General features: G+C 38.3%; 1 protein-coding gene across 1 annotated transcript in view; it reads right to left on the minus strand.

Moving 5' to 3' along the window:
* The window catches only part of LOC144632759 (low-density lipoprotein receptor-related protein 4-like), a 37504-nt gene that overhangs the window by 2829 nt on the left and 15608 nt on the right, over positions 1 to 19067 (minus strand). The window contains exons 13-26 of the mRNA XM_078491482.1: positions 18614 to 19019; positions 16072 to 16472; positions 15482 to 15610; positions 11570 to 11981; positions 11044 to 11444; positions 9988 to 10119; positions 7258 to 7669; positions 5237 to 5637; positions 4615 to 4731; positions 3618 to 4154; positions 3276 to 3316; positions 2126 to 2208; positions 830 to 1095; positions 190 to 334 (exon numbers count right to left, since the gene is read on the minus strand). Of these exons, the coding sequence (XP_078347608.1) occupies positions 190 to 334; positions 830 to 1095; positions 2126 to 2208; positions 3276 to 3316; positions 3618 to 4154; positions 4615 to 4731; positions 5237 to 5637; positions 7258 to 7669; positions 9988 to 10119; positions 11044 to 11444; positions 11570 to 11981; positions 15482 to 15610; positions 16072 to 16472; positions 18614 to 19019 (3883 nt within the window). The remainder of the gene's footprint in view (positions 1 to 189; positions 335 to 829; positions 1096 to 2125; positions 2209 to 3275; positions 3317 to 3617; positions 4155 to 4614; positions 4732 to 5236; positions 5638 to 7257; positions 7670 to 9987; positions 10120 to 11043; positions 11445 to 11569; positions 11982 to 15481; positions 15611 to 16071; positions 16473 to 18613; positions 19020 to 19067) is intronic.

Raw genomic sequence — 19067 nt, forward strand, 5'->3', positions numbered from 1 at the left:
CAGTGTTTCTTGAAGCTAACATTTTTCGTTTTTGAAACAGATATTAATTGCGTGAACAAAAATCTTCTAATGTTTTTTTTTTTAAATAGAGTTTATTTTTGTAAATCGTGGCAAGGAGAGAAGTGAAAAAAAGCAGACTGATTATCCATTTGAACTCTTAATCAACACAACATCTTGCGAAATCCTTACCACCGCCTCATTCGGTAGACAGCAAATGCCATAGCTATTATCACCAGGACAACAATGCCTCCAACTCCAGCAGCAAACAAAATTGTAGATGTTCCTTTATCTTGGGTTGCTGTAGCATCTTTTTTTGGCTCACCCGGTTCTTTGCCTATGTTTTTGAAAAGATAACTTGATGAGTTTGACAAGAAGCATGTTTCAAAGCTTAGAATTCACAACGCAGATGCAAATGATTGATCACATCATTTATAGCATGTTTAGCTTTCAAATGCGTTGTGCATTGATGAAATTATGATATGACTACCAGAACCTTTGCCGGTTTACTGAAATCCAACTGAAGTAACTAAAGGAATTGGATGTAGCATTTTCAAAAGAAGTAACTCCAGTGATAAAGGACACAGCAGTTCCAGGTAAACCCGAGCAACATACGGGCCTTAGTAAAAACTCGTGTCCAGGGCCTAGCGATAATCATGCATAAAGTAACATCGTTACAATCGATAAATAAGTCGGATGCTGGCAAATTTTCCAAAAACCGGGAATTTAGATGGAAATGAAAATCAAAAGATGTTACACAACATGCACTACGGTACACTAAACTGCACTAGTTTTTTCAAAAGAACAATAAGTGCAATGGTAGTTTCCTTACTTGGATCATCCGGTTGAGGCTCAGCAGTTATCCTTTTGATTGTACCTCCAACAGCTTTCTCAATACTTCCTTTATTCTCATTCACCATGTGAGTAATTTCAACAGGGCTTATTGGCTGGGGAGCCTGTTCTTCAGCAGATGGAAATAATACGGCAAATTCAACTTTCCAAGTTTTTCCACCAGAAGAAATTCCAGATATTATAATATTAGAAGGCTGAAAGAATGTGGCTCCCTCTGAACGCTTTACTCTTCCAGATTTGGACTTCCTGCAAGAGATAAGGACATTGGCAAGAGTATTTTATTGGTACGCTGTTAGGAAAGAAAGGTGACTTACAGTGAATTCTGGACGGTTTTGCTGACATAAATAGTTTGAATTTTTTTAGATAATAATTCATGTTGTACTAATACGACGAAAACAAAAACAGCAACCCCAGCAAGTCGTGGTTCTGTTCGAGGCTGTAGATGTGAACGTATTGATATAATATTTTAACAGGTGTTCAGAAGAAAATGCTGGTAGCTACTATTTCCAAAACGAGGGGGAGTGTTTCATCGGCGTATCCAAACATGCACCGAGAAACAAATAATACACTCGGTCGAGTTATTGTTTCGAGGTGCTCGGATAGCCCGTTGAAACACTTGCTCTCGTTTTGGAAAGAACTTCTCACTCTTAAACAAAGACTTCCAATTGTTTGGGATGTCAGGCATTCTTTTGTGCGATTATTTCAACATCAGTTTTTTTTAGTGCAGTGTTTTGCGCGTCGTAAGTTTACACATCAGGATGGCGTGATTTAACTTATTTTGATATGTTTAAAGTTTGGTGGAGTTGCCACCATTAACAAGTTGTCGTTCAGTTTGGATGTATGCCGCAACAACGTCTTTCGGGAGAGGATGAGAAGAGAACTGTAGATAATGCAGTACCGAAATCAACAGATTATAAAACCATACAGCCGTTTAAGCTGTTCGAGGAATGGTAGAATAATGGATTGGTGAACTCCTGTACTTTGGAAACCGGCGGCCTTTTTGACACGAAAGACTTTAAAGAAGGAGTAGAAACGTTGGACACGGCCATAACAGATCTGTCTGTATGCAGTCTACTGGCTGTCAAAGTTTGTGAATGAAGTAGGTAGCTCTTATGGAGAGCACTATTCTTTCCAGTTATTTGTATTTCAATTTCAGAATCATGAAGTCACCAGAAGTAATTCTACTCGTTCTTAATATGATGCTAATCACGAAAGAACGACCTTCAATCCATAATGAATTTTGTATTACAAAGCCATTATGATTCTTTACTGTTACCTTTTACATTCACCAGTTTTGCAAAAGAATTCTGTACAGGCTGTTGCCATTGCAATCTTAAAATCCAACAAATTCCACTGATTCTGTAAGTAGACCAAAGAAATAAAATCACACAGCTAGACTAGATTAAATATATATCTGATCGTGTAATAGAATAGCTTCATTTTGCCTCATACTACACAACAGATGTCATTAAAACACTTCTTATATTTAAGGATACACCTCCGTTCCTATATCGTTACCCTCTGATAAAGATCATAGCCACGTCATTTCGCTTCCATGATGGCGAGGGGAGAACCCAAACGGGCCAAACCACAGGCAAAGGTTTTGTTTGTCATCGAGGTAACGTGGCTATGATCTTTTTGATCCTCTTATAATAATTATAATATTGTGAAGAAATTATTCAACATGACACGAGCGTGGGACAAAAAAAATCTGAGTCCCCGACGGGAATCGAACCCACGGCCTCCCAGATACCGGTTGGGCACTCTAACCAACAGAGCTACGAGAGACTCGTTGTGAGCTGGGCCATTTACCAGGTTGATATATGACACGCGTTCTGCATACTGCTAGGATCAGCAATGTCGAAATCATCAAATGTGTAGTAAATAATAAAGATGGTAAATTTCAAGCTCGGTGATAAATAGTGAAGAAATTATTCAACATGACACGAGCGTGGGATAAAGACGGGAATCGAACCCATGCCCTCCTGTCCCACGCTCGTGTCATGTTGAATAATTTCTTCACTATTTATCACCGAGCTTGAAATTTACCATCTTTATTATTTACTACACATTTGATGATTTCGACATTGCTGATCCTAGCAGTATGCAGGACGCGTGTCATATATCAACCTAGTAAATGGCCCAGCTCACAACGAGTCTCTCGTAGCTCAGTTGGTTAGAGCGCCCAACCGGTATCTGGGAGGCCATGGGTAGAAGATATGAGTCCTTTCCTATTATTAAAATTTCCTTTCCTATTATTAAAGCAATTTCTGTTATACTGATGAACATGTTCTATTCGAGACCGCGGTTTTAAACATTTTATATGTGATGCTTTTCGACTCCACGATCGATAATTACTTTCTGTTTTCCTCACGTCCGAGGTATAGAGGCAAAGGGAAAGTGAACAATAATGAAGCACAACATACCTCCTTCAAAACAGCCAACTCAATTTCCACAGTATTTGAACCTTAAAGAAGAAAACAAGAAAAATCAAATTACTCGAACAGAATGTAAAAATAACTGAACTTCGCTGTAGGTAAATTATCCTCACAGATGTAATAGACACTGTACGGGTTGAAAATGCGTTTTCTATAACTCAAACACAGACGCGTTTCCTGGGAATAGAATTTGGTAAGACAATCCCCCACTATTTAAAATAATCAAAATGTAGTGATAAGGACTAAACGTAAACGTAAAACTTACAAGTGAAACAACACTGCTCAACGAAATTTAATTAAATATCGTCACAGCAAATCGGTCCTACTTACCAACATAAACACTGCAGTCATGCCACGCGAATATCTTTTCACATTTGCAGTAATTTCCTGGTATAACACACGTCCCTCCGTTCTTACAGGTATTTGGAAGACACGCAGTAGTACCGGCAGATGATGGAGGCTTACAAGTTGATGGAGTTGTGGTTTGTTTCTTAGTATGGGTGGTTGGATTGTGAGATGAAATTGACGCTGAAGTAGAGCTGACGGAGGTCTTGAGGGAGGAAGATGGAAGAGTTGATGAAATTGAGATTTTTTGCTCTGTCTTGACAGGTGGATTGTAGATTGAACAATCGCACTCTGAGCTTGGTGCCACAGAAGTAATGATAATGGTCTTGCAGGAAGCAGATGGATGCGTTGAAAATAAAGGCGTTTTCATGTGAGGGGTAGACTTGCTGAGTGACGAAAATGTTTTACTAGTTGACGACCTTAACACAGAAGTAGTACTTGGGATGACATTTACGCTCTCAGTTTGGTAGTTAGAGTTCGAAACTGTATTAATTGGAGTTGACGAGAATGGTAATATTACGGCTGCAAAAATAATAATAGTTACAATAAAACACTGTTCAGTCCTTAAGAATATGACCAAATAACTGGAAGGAGCTAAGAAATAAATTCCATCGTTGAAATGTTTTACTCTTGCGTGTTTCCATCGTACGAAATGAAATATGTTTAGAGCCATATTCCAAGTATGTTAATATTATCCTGCTGAATAGAACTGGTTTCCTTGTGTATAAATTTAGATGGTAATAACTTTATAATTATCGTTTTATTACTTGATTGTTAAGGTTCAAAACAGGAAGACGATTGATAAGTGTGATTGTTAGGTAGGTTGTGAATAATTATTGCGTGCATTGTACCCAGAGCCCGCCCGGGGCGTTGTATCCACTAAATTTATGTTAGTTTAGGTAGAAGTACATATTAATTTTAAAAAGTGAGTCATAAAAGTTGGAAAGCAAGTTCATGAGATACACAATTTGCTCACACTTACCCGAAGGTGAGCAAACTTCACCAGATTGTAGGTGATCTGGGCACGAGCAGTTATATCCATCCGGTATTAGAAGGCAGAGATGAGTACACCCACCATAAGAAGAGGAACAAGGATGATCTGATGGTGGAGAACATGATTACAATTTATTTTTAAAAAAAAACATATACCAATACAAAATAGCTGGGATTCCGGAATGGAACAAAAGTATACAATACACCAGGTAGTCAGTCAGTCAGTCAGTCAGTCAGTCAGTCAGTCAGTCAGTCAGTCAGAGAAAATAACAACTGGCTCAAGTTGAAAATAGAAGTGAACATAACTTGGAACTAGTTGAAGTTAAACCTTATTCATTTTTTGAAATGTTGAAGCATACGTACAATTCAACCCGATTAAGCTTTTGTATCCGTGGGTTAATCGTCAAGGAGAAAGCTGTGCGTCGTATTTGATATTATTTGACAGTTTTCACCAGGCAACCGGTGGTGGCTACCGGTGGTGGTAAAGCGTCAATTTATATAGAACCCCAGTTTGCGGAACGAGTTCTATCTGCGCCATCTTATAAACGATACAAAGAAAAAGAGACATCATAGTTTTACAGAGCGTGCAAGAAATTATGAGAGTTCTTTACCTGGAAGGGTTTCATCTCTATCATATGCGTGTATATCCATTGGACGTCTCAAACCACTGACAAGAACCTTTGGATTCGAAGCTGTTGTCTTGTCCGCCTGATAAACAGCATATCTATACCAGTCCGTCCAGTATAACTGATCATCAAGCGACGTCAAACCAAATGGATATGACAAGATGGAACTGCGATCTAACAAAGTTGTTATCGTATGACGTCGTAAGTCGTAGTATTCCAAAGTATCGGAATGTGAGTCCACCCAGTAGAGCCGGTTATTTTTGTCATCAAGTGTAAGACCATTAGGGTAGTACAGTCCTCTTCTAACCAATACCCGTCTATCATCTCCATCCATGTTGGCGACTTCAATTTTGTGGTCTGTACCTCTGTTGCACCAGTACATCAATCTGCAAAATAATTTTGGAATCATCCTTATTACAGATGATATGATAATACGATGATAGTTTTATTATAAAGGGAGAAAACTATAATAAAAAACTTACAAGAAGCAAGCCTAATCTATCGTTAATATTGCGATAAAATTTATATTTTCAATGTTCAATAATTATAATATATTACCATACATTACCATACACAAGAACAAAAGAAAATAACAATTGAACAAGGGAAAAGTTCAATTACGACAATAAGGTATGTTGTTTAACTCAGGGGAAGAGGAGCACACCTTTCATGTTTACTTTAGATGGACCAAGTCTATCCAACATAGTCACGTGCCGACAAATAGCGTTTCGCATTATTGAATTATAGACCGTTTTACTTTTCTTTGTGCCACTATCGTGACATGATGAACATTACAAATAAATAAAAACTATTGTTATTATATTTATATATTATATATTTATATTATTATTACATAATACTGATATAAACGTAATGACCATAGAATAACAAATGTCATTCTAATGATACAGTTTTTCCAAAATTTACCACAAATAAGTAAAACATCTAACAACCATTTAATAGCTATACGACACGCAGATTCAAAAATATTCTACAATAACTGAGGGAGATCTCGCGCGCTCATCGGTCTAGAGCTAAGTCGACCCATCACAATGACGTTGCCACTAACGCAACACAAGACAACTTAAAAATAACTAGAGAAATTGTCGCAACTTTTTCAACAAACGAAAACTGGGAGAAATTTCCTACAAACTCTTCAGCTTCAAGCGGAAAAAAGTGACTTAACGAGGTGTCACTCGCGCGAGCAATTTCGCATTGGCTTTCTCTCTATTCGCCGGTATATTTTTGATATTATTGTAAAAAACAAATCGACTACATTTCTTCCTGGTCTTTACTCTTATATATTATGGAGATGACGCCATAAATTGTCCAAAAATTTGCAGTGCAACCATTCTCTTGCGGTTTGTGGTCTCACAGGAGTTTGAGCATTTTATGACGTCATTTCTATGGTCTCTAATTTAGACAATGAAAAAATGTGGTAGATTTGTTAAACATCCGCGAACCAGCAATTCACGTCAAAGGCTAAAATGTCACTTGACTACCAAGTACAATACATTATGATTAATAATATATCAAACACGAGACAGCGTTTTTCATCACATTTCCAAACATCGAGAAGAGAGTTGAAAGTACGACGCGCAGCGGAGTATTTTTGGCGAACTTCGAGGTGTTTTGAAATGTGATGAAACACTCTGTCGAGTGGTTGATATATCTTCTCAATCGAAACTAAAACTACAACGTAAACGGCAAAAATAAAATCGTCAAAATCTATGCTAATTAAGATCAGATTTCCAAACTCCGTCACGGTTCTGATTTCCTTTGTTTTAACTAGATGAATTATTAATGAGTTTGAGAAATCATATTAAATAATTCTTACAATGTAGTTTGTAAGTGCCGTTCTAGCTGTTTTTCTTCAGTTTGGGCTCCTCCGCAATTCACGTCAAATAGACGAAGGCTTCCTCAATAAATATTCATCTCATATATAAATTATGATTTTACTTTTAAATAACGGAAAGTCACACGAGGATAATACGACTTATTTTTACCCTTTTTTGAGATCAAGGATGATATCCGATGGATAATTCAAGTCCTGGTCAATCAGCGTCTTCCTCATTGTTCCATCCATTCTGCTGACCTCAATCTTATTTGCGGAAGTATCAGTCCAGTAGATATTTCTTCCCAATGGATCAACAGCCAGTCCATATGAGTTATAAACATTATCAGAAACGATAACTTCAGGTGATGATCCATTAATAAACACCCTCGAGATTGTGTTCAGGCTTGTGTCTGTCCAGTAAATTCTATTTTCTACAATGTCCAGACCAAGTGCAACCGGCGTTTGCATGTTGAGCTCTATTGGTACAGGTTTGGCCTCTGAGTTGGAACCATCCAAAGGAAACAGAAATATTTCTGATGGTCTATAGCTTGCATCAGCGAAGAGTAAGAATTTCTGATAATCTACAAAAAGGAAAGCATTTAGCTAAATTTGTTTTGGAAGGACAAATTTAAAGGACTTCTTGACGGTGAATTACAATTGTGGGAACACCCGGGGACGCAAACACTTGTCCCGAAAAAAGTTTAATTATTGAAATCATTACCTCTATTATGAGCGCCCCGAGTATTATTTAACCTATATTGAGGAGGGAAGTATCAAAGGTTGGAAGGCAACGAAGAAACAGAAAGGAAACGCGAATTAAGCCTCCAACTGAAGCAGTTCGCGAGTTAAAGAGTTAGTGGAGCACTTTTGAGCTGGTTAATAATTAACAACACTGGCTAAGACCCCATAAAGTTCCTCACAAATATGACGTGCTAAATTTCTCAAAAAACCGTGTTTTTTTCTGCTGTTAAACTAAATTTTTGGTGCTACGATCCTGAATTTCCCTATACAGTGGAACCTCGATTTAACGAAGTGCCAAGGGACTGGGGAAATTTGTTCGTTATATCGAGGGTTCGTTATATCGAAAACCTCGATATAACGAATTAGCGGAAAAACAACCAAAATGTTCGTTATATCGAGGTATAGTTAATCAATTTTTAACAATTTTACGCTGCACTACGAACCCAACATATTCGGATATTGACGATTTCTGAAAATAACATTTATAATGTCTAATATATGCACATAGATATGAGCATATGTACTTGAACTTGTTCTCTTGTTACAGGATTAAAGGATTTTCATCTTTGTTGGTCTGTTCCACATTATCTTTTGTCGCGTGTTGACATTTTTTCGTTATATCGAGGTACATTTTACGTTTTGGTCTCTGGATTGTGTTCGTTATAACGAGGATTCGTTATATCGAGGTTCGTTATATCGAGGTCCTGTTCCATACATTTTACTGTAACTTTGGACGGGCTGAAGAAAATCGTTCGTTAAACCGAGGACTTCGTTAAATCGAGGTTCCACTGTACTTTGCTTAAAAAGCACTTTTCCACACTGCAGCAAGATTTTGATAAAGATTCAATGAAAAAATCAATCTCGTCCCCAGAGGCCGCGATCCTTCTGGTCTGCGCCAGGGATCGTGACCTCTGGGCTATTCTAAAAAGCCGCTGAAACAATGAAAACACTTCTGATTGGTCGATCTGTAACGCGCCAAAATTTGAACGTGCGTCGGGATGGTTGTCCTGGCCCCTGGGGAATTGAAAGTCTGTGCTTTATGCAAATCACAGATTGTGCACGCAATCGTAACATGTGCAGTTTTTGGATGTATTTCTGTTTGGAGACGACATCAACAGTCTCAGAGCAATTCTTTTTCACTTAAATAAGCATGTTCAATGTATAACAATGTTTAACAGTAGAGAATGATCCCAAAACAGCAGCAGCAGCATTCAGTGGAACGTGGAGCGTGCGCAAAAGAGTCTTGCAATCTCTGGCGCACGCGCACAATCACACCGGAACCAGGATTTCCTGGTTCCGGTTTGGATTCGTCCAGAGCCGTTGAGTTTCCCGGCCCGCTGGTCAAGGGAAACGCAGGCTCTGGGGACGAGATTGTGAAAAAATGTGCAATATTTTACTTCGGCGCATGCCAAAATTTGGATTTTTTTTGCGAAACCGTTCCCATCTTTTGTCTCCCCTTTTCCTTCCGTTTTTCTCGGCTTTCTTATTCCCACTCCTTTCTACTCTTCACATCCTTCCTTTAGGCCAAAAACGTTTAGATTAAATCATTGGTCAACCCTGAAAAGAGGACCTCCATCAATTACAGGTTTTTCGGTACTCTTAAGGACCGATTTTGCACCAAAAACTGATTGTGATTTTCTCGATAAGCTCTGTCAGGATGCAGCCAATACGTAAAATGAATAGTTCTGTGAAAAGGTCAAACCTAGCCCTATCAGTTGCTTATTACCAAAATCTGTAGATATGCAAATTGATGACGTCACAAGTGGTTCATTGACTGCTCCTCCAAATCTCGACAAAAGTCGACTTTAACGCTTAAAGGGTTAAGTGGTTGTGCATGTTATGCAGTTTCGGGAAAGATTTTCTTTCAGAGGCGATAAAGGGTACGCGACGATGCCTAAAGTTGTTGGTTGCGGTAGTAAACATTACTGGATCTTCAATCAAGCAACGGTGAGCCACTACAACCCATAATTCCTGAGAAATATCGCGTACGCTATATCTATGTTTGAAGGAGAACCTTTCTGGGAACAACTGTAATCAAATAAATGAAACATTTAATCAGTAAACAGCAAGCTACCAAGCATATAGAAGCATTTTATTTAATGGAACATTGTAAGAAAGCACAGGAAGTCGTCATGGTGGTGTGAATAGCCAGCCTTACCGTTTGTATGGTTGCAAGTCTTTCCATCATCCATCAGGCTAAGGCCACCGGGGCATGAGCAGCGATATCCACCATCTGGTCTTAGAAGGCAGAGATGAGAACAGCCGCCAAAGGAGGAGGAACAGGGATGATCTAATGAAAGGAAAAAGTAACCACTGTCCATCAATTATATACAAAAATATGATGAATTTGAAGGTTATAGCTACTTTGAGAAATGAAACATAAGCCTTTTGTAAATCTTGGATATTTCCCTGACGTTACGATTCACAAAGTCCATCTCGTTCTAATTCTACGATGGTCGCGAGACTGTGTTTTAGTTGTGAATACAAACGACGAACCCCAAAAAGATAAATAGTATAAATGGAATTGACTGATAAATCTGCGTGATGGCAAAATTAATGGAAGGAAAATATATCCTTTTATCATTATCATCTCAGTTCGATGACTTTGGAACTAGATCACGCAGCTTTTGTTTAAAAAGAAATTCATACTCTTGGGTTTTGAAATCACTTTTAAATAAAGAATTTTGTTTGCTAATCTAAAATAACAAATTCGAAGGAAAGTAAACGAAGTTGACGGATGTTTTGAAAATGTTTTGTATCCGTATTTTATCAACTGAAATAAAGATATACGAGATCGTCCTGCTCCTAAACGAATATGGTGATCCCCTTTTTATTTTAAAATTTAAGTTTACTTTACCAAAAGGAAACGTTTGATTGAAAAAATCTATGTTCAGTTCTATTTAGGAGAATAACCTTAAAAGTTATAACAGGGGTGATGAATGGTCCATCAAAATTTTGCACTGCTCGCAAAATTACGCTTCTGCTCGGAATGCTCGCAAAATTTTAGTGGGTGCTTGTTTGCTCGTGCTCGCATATTTTTGCAAGTGCTCGCGCGCTCGGTTTTTACGGAGGTTGCTTTTTGAAAAGTGCTCGTTGCTCGCAAGGCTAACTTTTGTCAATGCTCGCGCTCGCATAGAAAAACGCTCTGCTCACATGCTCACAAATGCTCGCAAAGACCATTCGATACCCCTTATAACGTTCCAATGTGTTGTACCTGGTAAGGTTTTATTTCTATCATATGCGTGTATATCCATAGGATCTCTTAATCCACTGAGAAGAACCTTTGGATTTAAAACTGCTGTCTTGTCCGCCCGGTAAACCACGTCATAAACATAATCCGTCCAATACAAGTGACCATCCAGCGACGTTAGACCAAATGGATATCGCAAGAAAGAGCTGCGGTCTAACAAAGTTGTAACTGTATGACGTTCCAAGTCATAGTATTCTAAGGAATCAGAATATTGGTCCACCCAATAAAGCCAGTTACTTTTCTCATCCAGTGTAAGACCATTAGGGTAGTACAGTCCTCTTCTAACCAGTACCCGTCTATCATCTCCATCCATGCTGGCGACTTCAATCTTGTGGTCGGCACCCACTTCAGACCAGTACATTAATCTGCAGACCAGTTTGGAAACATCACATAAATGCAACGATAATAGCTGTCTTGGTATATCTTGTGGGGATTATTTGTCCCCAAAAATTAAAAGCCAGATAAATATTGTGAAGAATACTATATTTACCCCTTTTTAAGATGGAGAATTATATCTCTTGGATTATCCAGGTCTTGATGAATTAGCGTCTTCCTCATTGATCCATCCATTCTGCTGACCTCTATTTTATTTGCGTAAGTGTCAGTCCAGTAAATATTTCTCCCCAGTGGATCAACAGCCAGTCCATACGAGTCATCAACATTCTCAGAAACGATAACTTCAGGTGACGATCCATTGATAAACACCCTCGAGATTGTGTTTCGGCTTGTGTCTGTCCAGTAAATTCTATTTTCTACAATGTCTAAACCAAGTGCAACCGGCCGATACATGTTGAGATCTATTGGTATAGGTTTGGCCTCTGAGTTGGAGCCATCCAATGAAAGTAGAAATATTCCTGCTTGACTAGAATAGCCACCCGCAAACAGTATGAACTTCTGTAAATCTTAAAAAAAAAAGAACATAAAAACCTTCATTAGCCCCAAGGCCATTTAACACGTCCAGGTGTGGTATTGCTATGAATTGCATCTGGTGCATTTTTGTGAATTTTTTATAAGTTTTCGAAACCGTTCCCATTTTTTTTGTCTCCCCTTTTCCTTCCGTTTTTCTCGGCTTTCTTATTCCCACTCCTTTCTACTCTTCACATCCTTCCTTTAGGCCAAAACGTTTAGATGAAATCCCCAGGGGGGGGGGGGGGTACTCTAGATTTAAAGTGACGGGGATGATCGAATGGGGGCAAAAATCAAGACCCAAAAAAATCCCTAGGGCTTCCAACATAACCCCAAAAAAATCCCTAGATCAAAAATTGACCCCTCAAAAATCAACAACAAAATTACGCAGAACTACGCTGGCAAGGCACCAGATTGTTTGTAATACCCCAAAAAATCCCTACTTAAATCACAAAAATACTTGCCAATTTTTTCTACCCAAAAAATCCCAGACTCGAAAATTTCAAACCCAAAAAAATCCTTCGATCATCCCCGTCACTAAAATCCTGAGTACCCCCTGGGATGAAATCGTTGGTCAACCCTGAAAAGAGGACCTCCATCAATTACAGGTGTTTTGGTACTTCTAAGGACCGATTTTGCACCCAAAACTGATTGTGATCTTCTTGATAAGCTCTGTCAGGATGCAGCCAATACGTAAAATAAATAGTTCCGTGAAAAGGTCAAATCTAGCCCTATCAGTTGCTTATTACCAAAATCTGTAGACATGCAAATTGATGACGTCACAAGTGGTTCATTGACTGCTCCTCCAAATCTCGACAAAAGTCGGCTTTAACGTTTAAAGGGTTAAGTGGTTGTGCATGTTATGCAGTTTCGAGAAAGATTTTTTTCCTTCAGAGGCGATAAAGGGTACGCGACGATGCCTAAAGTTGTTGGTGGCGGTAGTAAACATTACTGGATCTTCAATCAAGCAACGGTGAGCCACTACAACCCATAATTCCTGAGAAATATCGCGTACGCTTTATCTATGTTTGAAGGAGAACCTTTCTGGGAACAAATGTAATTAAATAAATGAAACATTTAATCATTAAACAGCAAGCTACCAAGCATATAGAAGCATTTTATTTAATGGAACATTGTAAGAAAGCACAGGAAGACGTCATGGTGGTGTGAATAGCCAGCCTAACCGTTTGTATGGTTGCAAGTCTTTCCATCATCCATCAGGCTAAGGCCACCGGGGCATGAGCAGCGATATCCACCATCTGGTCTTAGAAGGCAGAGATGAGAACAGCCGCCAAAGAAGGAGGAACAGGGATGATCTAATGAAAGGAAAAAGTAACCACTGTCCATCAATTATATACAAAAATATGATGAATTTGAAGGTTATAGCTACTTTGAGAAATGAAACATAAGCCTTTTGTAAATCTTGGATATTTCCCTGACGTTACGATTCACAAAGTCCATCTCGTTCTAATTCTACGATGGTCGCGAGACTGTGTTTTAGTTGTGAATACAAACGACGAACCCCAAAAAGATAAATAGTATAAATGGAATTGACTGATAAATCTGCGTGATGGTAAAATTAATGGAAGGAAAATATATCCTTTTATCATTATCATCTCAGTTCGATGACTTTGGAACTAGATCACGCAGCTTTTGTTTAAAAAGAAATTCATACTCTTGGGTTTTGAAATCACTTTTAAATAAAGAATTTTGTTTGCTAATCTAAAATAACAAATTCGAAGGAAAGTAAACGAAGTTGACGGATGTTTTGAAAATGTTTTGTATCCGTATTTTATCAACTGAAATAAAGATATACGAGATCGTCCTGCTCCTAAACGAATATGGTGATCCCCTTTTTATTTTAAAATTTAAGTTTACTTTACCAAAAGGAAACGTTTGATTGAAAAAATCTATGTTCAGTTCTATTTAGGAGAATAACCTTAAAAGTTATAACAGGGGTGATGAATGGTCCATCAAAATTTTGCACTGCTCGCAAAATTACGCTTCTGCTCGGAATGCTCGCAAAATTTTAGTGGGTGCTTGTTTGCTCGTGCTCGCATATTTTTGCAAGTGCTCGCGCGCTCGGTTTTTACGGAGGTTGCTTTTTGAAAAGTGCTCGTTGCTCGCAAGGCTAACTTTTGTCAATGCTCGCGCTCGCATAGAAAAACGCTCTGCTCACATGCTCGCAAATGCTCGCAAAGACCATTCGATACCCCTTATAACGTTCCAATGTGTTGTACCTGGTAAGGTTTTATTTCTATCATATGCGTGTATATCCATAGGATCTCTTAATCCACTGAGAAGAACCTTTGGATTTAAAACTGCTGTCTTGTCCGCCCGGTAAACCACGTCATAAACATAATCCGTCCAATACAAGTGACCATCCAGCGACGTTAGTCCAAATGGATATCGCAAGAAAGAGCTGCGGTCTAACAAAGTTGTAACTGTATGACGTTCCAAGTCATAGTATTCTAAGGAATCAGAATATTGGTCCACCCAATAAAGCCAGTTACTTTTCTCATCCAGTGTAAGACCATTAGGGTAGTACAGTCCTCTTCTAACCAGTACCCGTCTATCATCTCCATCCATGCTGGCGACTTCAATCTTGTGGTCGGCACCCACTTCAGACCAGTACATTAATCTGCAGACCAGTTTGGAAACAACACATAAATGCAACGATAATAGCTGTCTTGGTATATCTTGTGGGGATTATTTGTCCCCAAAAATTAAAAGCCAGATACATATTGTGAAGAATACTATATTTACCCCTTTTCAAGATGGAGAATTATATCTCCTGGATTATCCAGGTCTTGATGAATTAGCGTCTTCCTCATTGATCCATCCATTCTGCTGACCTCTATTTTATTTGCGTAAGTGTCAGTCCAGTAAATATTTCTCCCCAGTGGATCAACAGCCAGTCCATACGAGTCATCAACATTCTCAGAAACGATAACTTCAGGTGACGATCCATTGATAAACACCCTCGAGATTGTGTTCCGGCTTGTGTCTGTCCAGTAAATTCTATTTTCTACAATGTCTAAACCAAGTGCAACCGGCCGATACATGTTGAGATCTATTGGTATAGGTTTGGCCTCTGAGTTGGAGCCATCCAATGAAAGTAGAAATATTCCTGCTTGACTAGAATAGCCACCCGCAAACAGTATGAACTTCTGTAAATCTTAAAAAAAAGAACATAAAAACCTTCATTAGCCCCAAGGCCATTTAACACGTCCAGGTTTGGTATTGCTATGAATTGCATCTGGTGCATTTTTGTGAATTTTTTATAAGTTTTCTGTTTTCACATTCTGGAAACTATCAAAAGGCAATAGGACAATCAAAGGTTCACCATGGGGATAACGTTTAGTAATAATCATTTTAAGCATTTGCCACTTAGAGGTGTCTAAGTATTTTTATTTCCCTTTATAGTAGTTAACTGTTGCATAGGAAAACAACAGAATTGAATAGTGATGCTTTATGATTAGTCAGTCTGTCTTACCGTATGAATGGATACAAGTCTTTCCATCTTCCGACAGAGTAAGGTTACTGGGACAGGAGCAGCGATATCCATCTGGTCGCAAAAGGCAGAGATGTGAACAGCCACCATAGGACAAGGAACAAGGATTATCTGGAGGGGAAGCAAAGCTCAGTATTTAAATATTAAACTTCACGTATACACGCAAACTTGCTTCGCATTACGGATCCAAAGTACCCGTCAAAGGACACACAAACGAAGCGTATGAATTTTTCCTCGCTATTATAGTAAACATCAATAATGTACACTGTAACGCAATGTAGGGTTATCATATGAATCTATTAAAATGTATCATAGTTTGCGTTTCCCTTTCTTTACTGCTTTAACAAAACATAGGAAAATTGTATGTTTGATAAATGTGATTATAAACATGAATTAAATTGTGTGTTGAGCAAAGAAGTAAAAAAAAACGAGCCCTGGAAAGTTACAGACATTTTGCAAGTCAATTTTAATTGGAGTGTTTCACCTTTAAGGAAAAAAGTGCTAGTTGTACTTTTCAATTCACATTTTTTTTATACCAAGTTTGCATTTTACAAGTTCTCTTAGATGCATACCTGGAAGAGGTAGGTTTCTGTCATACGCATGTATATCCATGGGTTGGCTTAAACCGCTAACAAGGGCCGTGCTATTTGAAGCTGTTGTCTTGTCCGCCTGATAGACAGCATCTCTATTCCAATCCGTCCAGTATAAGTTATTATCAAGTAACGTCAAACCAAATGGATATGATAGGATAGAACCGCGATCTAACAAAGTTGTTATCGTATGACGTTCTAAGTCGTAGTATTCCAAGGTGTAGAAATATGAGTCCACCCAATAAAGCCGTTTGTTTTCTTCATCTAGTGTTAGACCGTTTGGATAGTACAGTCCTCTTCTAACCAGTACCCGTCTATCATCTCCATCCATGTTTGCGACTTCAATCTTGTGTTTGACACCCACTTCACACCAATACATTAATCTGCAAAATAATTTTGGAACCATCCTTATTACAGACGATATGATAATACCATGATAGTTTTATTATAAAGGGAGAAAACAATAATAAAAACTTGGTTACCGCACTCAATGTTACAAGAAGCAAGCCTAATCTATCGTTAATATTGCGGTAAAATTTTTATTTTCAATGTTCAATAATTATAATATATTACCATACATTACCATACACAAGAACAAAAGAAAATAACAATAAACCAAGGGAAAAGTTCAATTACGTACGACAGTAAGGTATGTTGTTTTACTCAGAGGTAGAGGAGCACAACTTTTATGTTTACTTTAGATGAACCAAGTCTATCCAAAATGGTCACGTGCTGACAAATAGCGTTTCGCATTATTGAATAATTTTCCATTCAGGACATGAGTTAAGTAGAAGTTGGTCTGATGAGCCAAAAATGTACTTTTTGATAATCTATGAGACCGTTTTACTAAGGAAATAAAAAACGCGCCCGAGTGCATTATTGAGTTATATAAGCACGCGGGAATTTTTAAGAACACGAGAGAAGTGCATAGAGAAGCACGAGGCGCAGCCGAGTGCTTCTCGCACTTCTCGAGTGTTCTTAAAAATTCCCAAGTGCTTACATAACTCAATAATGCATGAGGAGAAAGTTTTTTATTTCTTTTATGAAATGTTAAAGAAATTGCGCGCGCTAAAAATCGTGACGTAAGCAGCGTGCATTATTTATGGGTTAGAGACTGTTGTGAGTGTTTTGTTGACAAATACACGCACGCGCTGGCCGCACAATGAACGAGAGTTCATCGAGTTCATCGAGTTCATTGTGAGGCCAGCAAGTGCGTGTATTTGTCAACAAAACACGAACGGACAGTCTCTAACCCTTTTAATATACAATCTAAGTACACTGCAAGCGATCATCGACTTAACGGCGAACTTCAAACAATAAGCTTAATGTTTAAAAATAAGAAGTGTGGTAGTACATAAGTTTAATTACACGGGATTACATCAATAATATAAAAATCACAAATAAGCCGTACAGAAATAAAGCTTAAAATGATTCATAAAATCGTTCATCAGCTGTGGTCGTTCATAAATACAGTCAGCGAGAAGCTTGTTCAAAGCGAGTCGATGGCTTTCACAATCAAGCAACTACAAGCAAGTCAATCGCACACAAAAATGTATTTATTGAGCTGCAGTTTACCTTTGAACATGAAAGCGCTTCAAGTTGTTATCCTCTTCGATTTTGTTTTGTATTGGATCGTTGATAATTTAAGGAATATATTTTTCTTCCACTTCTACAAGCCTCGAAGCTGAAGACATTTTCAATAATGCACGATTTTTGTGCATTATTGTCAATACTGCACTGTTGGAGTTTGCTGACGACAGGTAAAGCAAAATCACGTGATCTATTTTAACCAATTACGCGCGTGGATTTTGGACAGTGAACGAAGATTGTATATTAAAACTCGATAAAGCACGCACGTGACGTATGCAACGTGCTTTATGGGACTATAATAAGTTCGAACTGACCAATCACAGCGCGCGCAATTCCTCGACCATTTTATAATTTTCTTTGTGCCACGCTCGCGACATGATGAACATTACATCTTTCTCATTTCACTGCTGACCTTAAAAAATTACCATCTCTCTTTATCTCAGTACTAACTGTTTTCGACAACGAATGGACAACACTGCGGGTGGATTGGCATGCAAACAAATTGAAGTGGAAGCTAAAGAACAAAGATAGGTCTTCCGTTGAATTTTATTCTTTATTTTGTCTTGAGTGTCTTATTGATTGAACACGTAAAATAATAAGGGTGTTAACGGCTGACGATTGTGTGTTGCTGTTTGAATTTTTTTAGAGGTTGACATTCCAATAGCGACTGTCCAGGGCCGTTAAAACACGAAATTTTTTTTAGCTGTATTTAGTAATGATGATCTGTTCTTGAAAGTGTCGCTGAGCGGTCAGGTGTATTGACTTTATTAAATGGCGGTTGACGATCAAGAGCTCAAGACGATTGATCGCTTTAATTGCTTTCAAGTTACCTTTTAAATAACGAGAAATGTTTCAAAAAAGTCTCAACCATGTTTTCATCGAATCATATCATCTGTCCAAGATTAATGATTTCTAACAAGAATTCTATATTTACCCTTTTCTGAGATCAAGAATGATGTCTCTTGGATTATCCAGGTCCCGGTGTATCAGTGTCTTCCTCATTGTTCCATCCATTCTACTGACCTCAATCTTATTTGCGTAAGTATCAGTCCAGTAGATATTTCTTCCCAGTGGATCAACGGCCAGTCCATACGAGTCATAAACATCCTCAAAAATGATAACTTCTGGTGACGATCCATTGATAAACACCCTCGAGATTGTGTTCAGGTTTGTGTCTGTCCAGTAAATTCTGTTTTCTATTATGTCCAAACCAAGTGCAGTCGGCCGATACATGTCGAGCTCGATAAATACAGGTTTGGCCTCTGAATCGGAACCATCCAAAGGAAACAGAAATATTTCTGATTTACTGGCATCGGCGAACAGTAAGAATTTCTGAAAATCTATGACGGAAAGAGAGAACTTCTTACTGCACAAAAGGTTGTGAACTA

Source organism: Oculina patagonica, chromosome 1, assembly GCF_052425735.1.
Source record: "Oculina patagonica isolate OP01 chromosome 1, crgOcupat, whole genome shotgun sequence".
Taxonomy (NCBI): Eukaryota; Metazoa; Cnidaria; class Anthozoa; order Scleractinia; family Oculinidae; genus Oculina; species Oculina patagonica.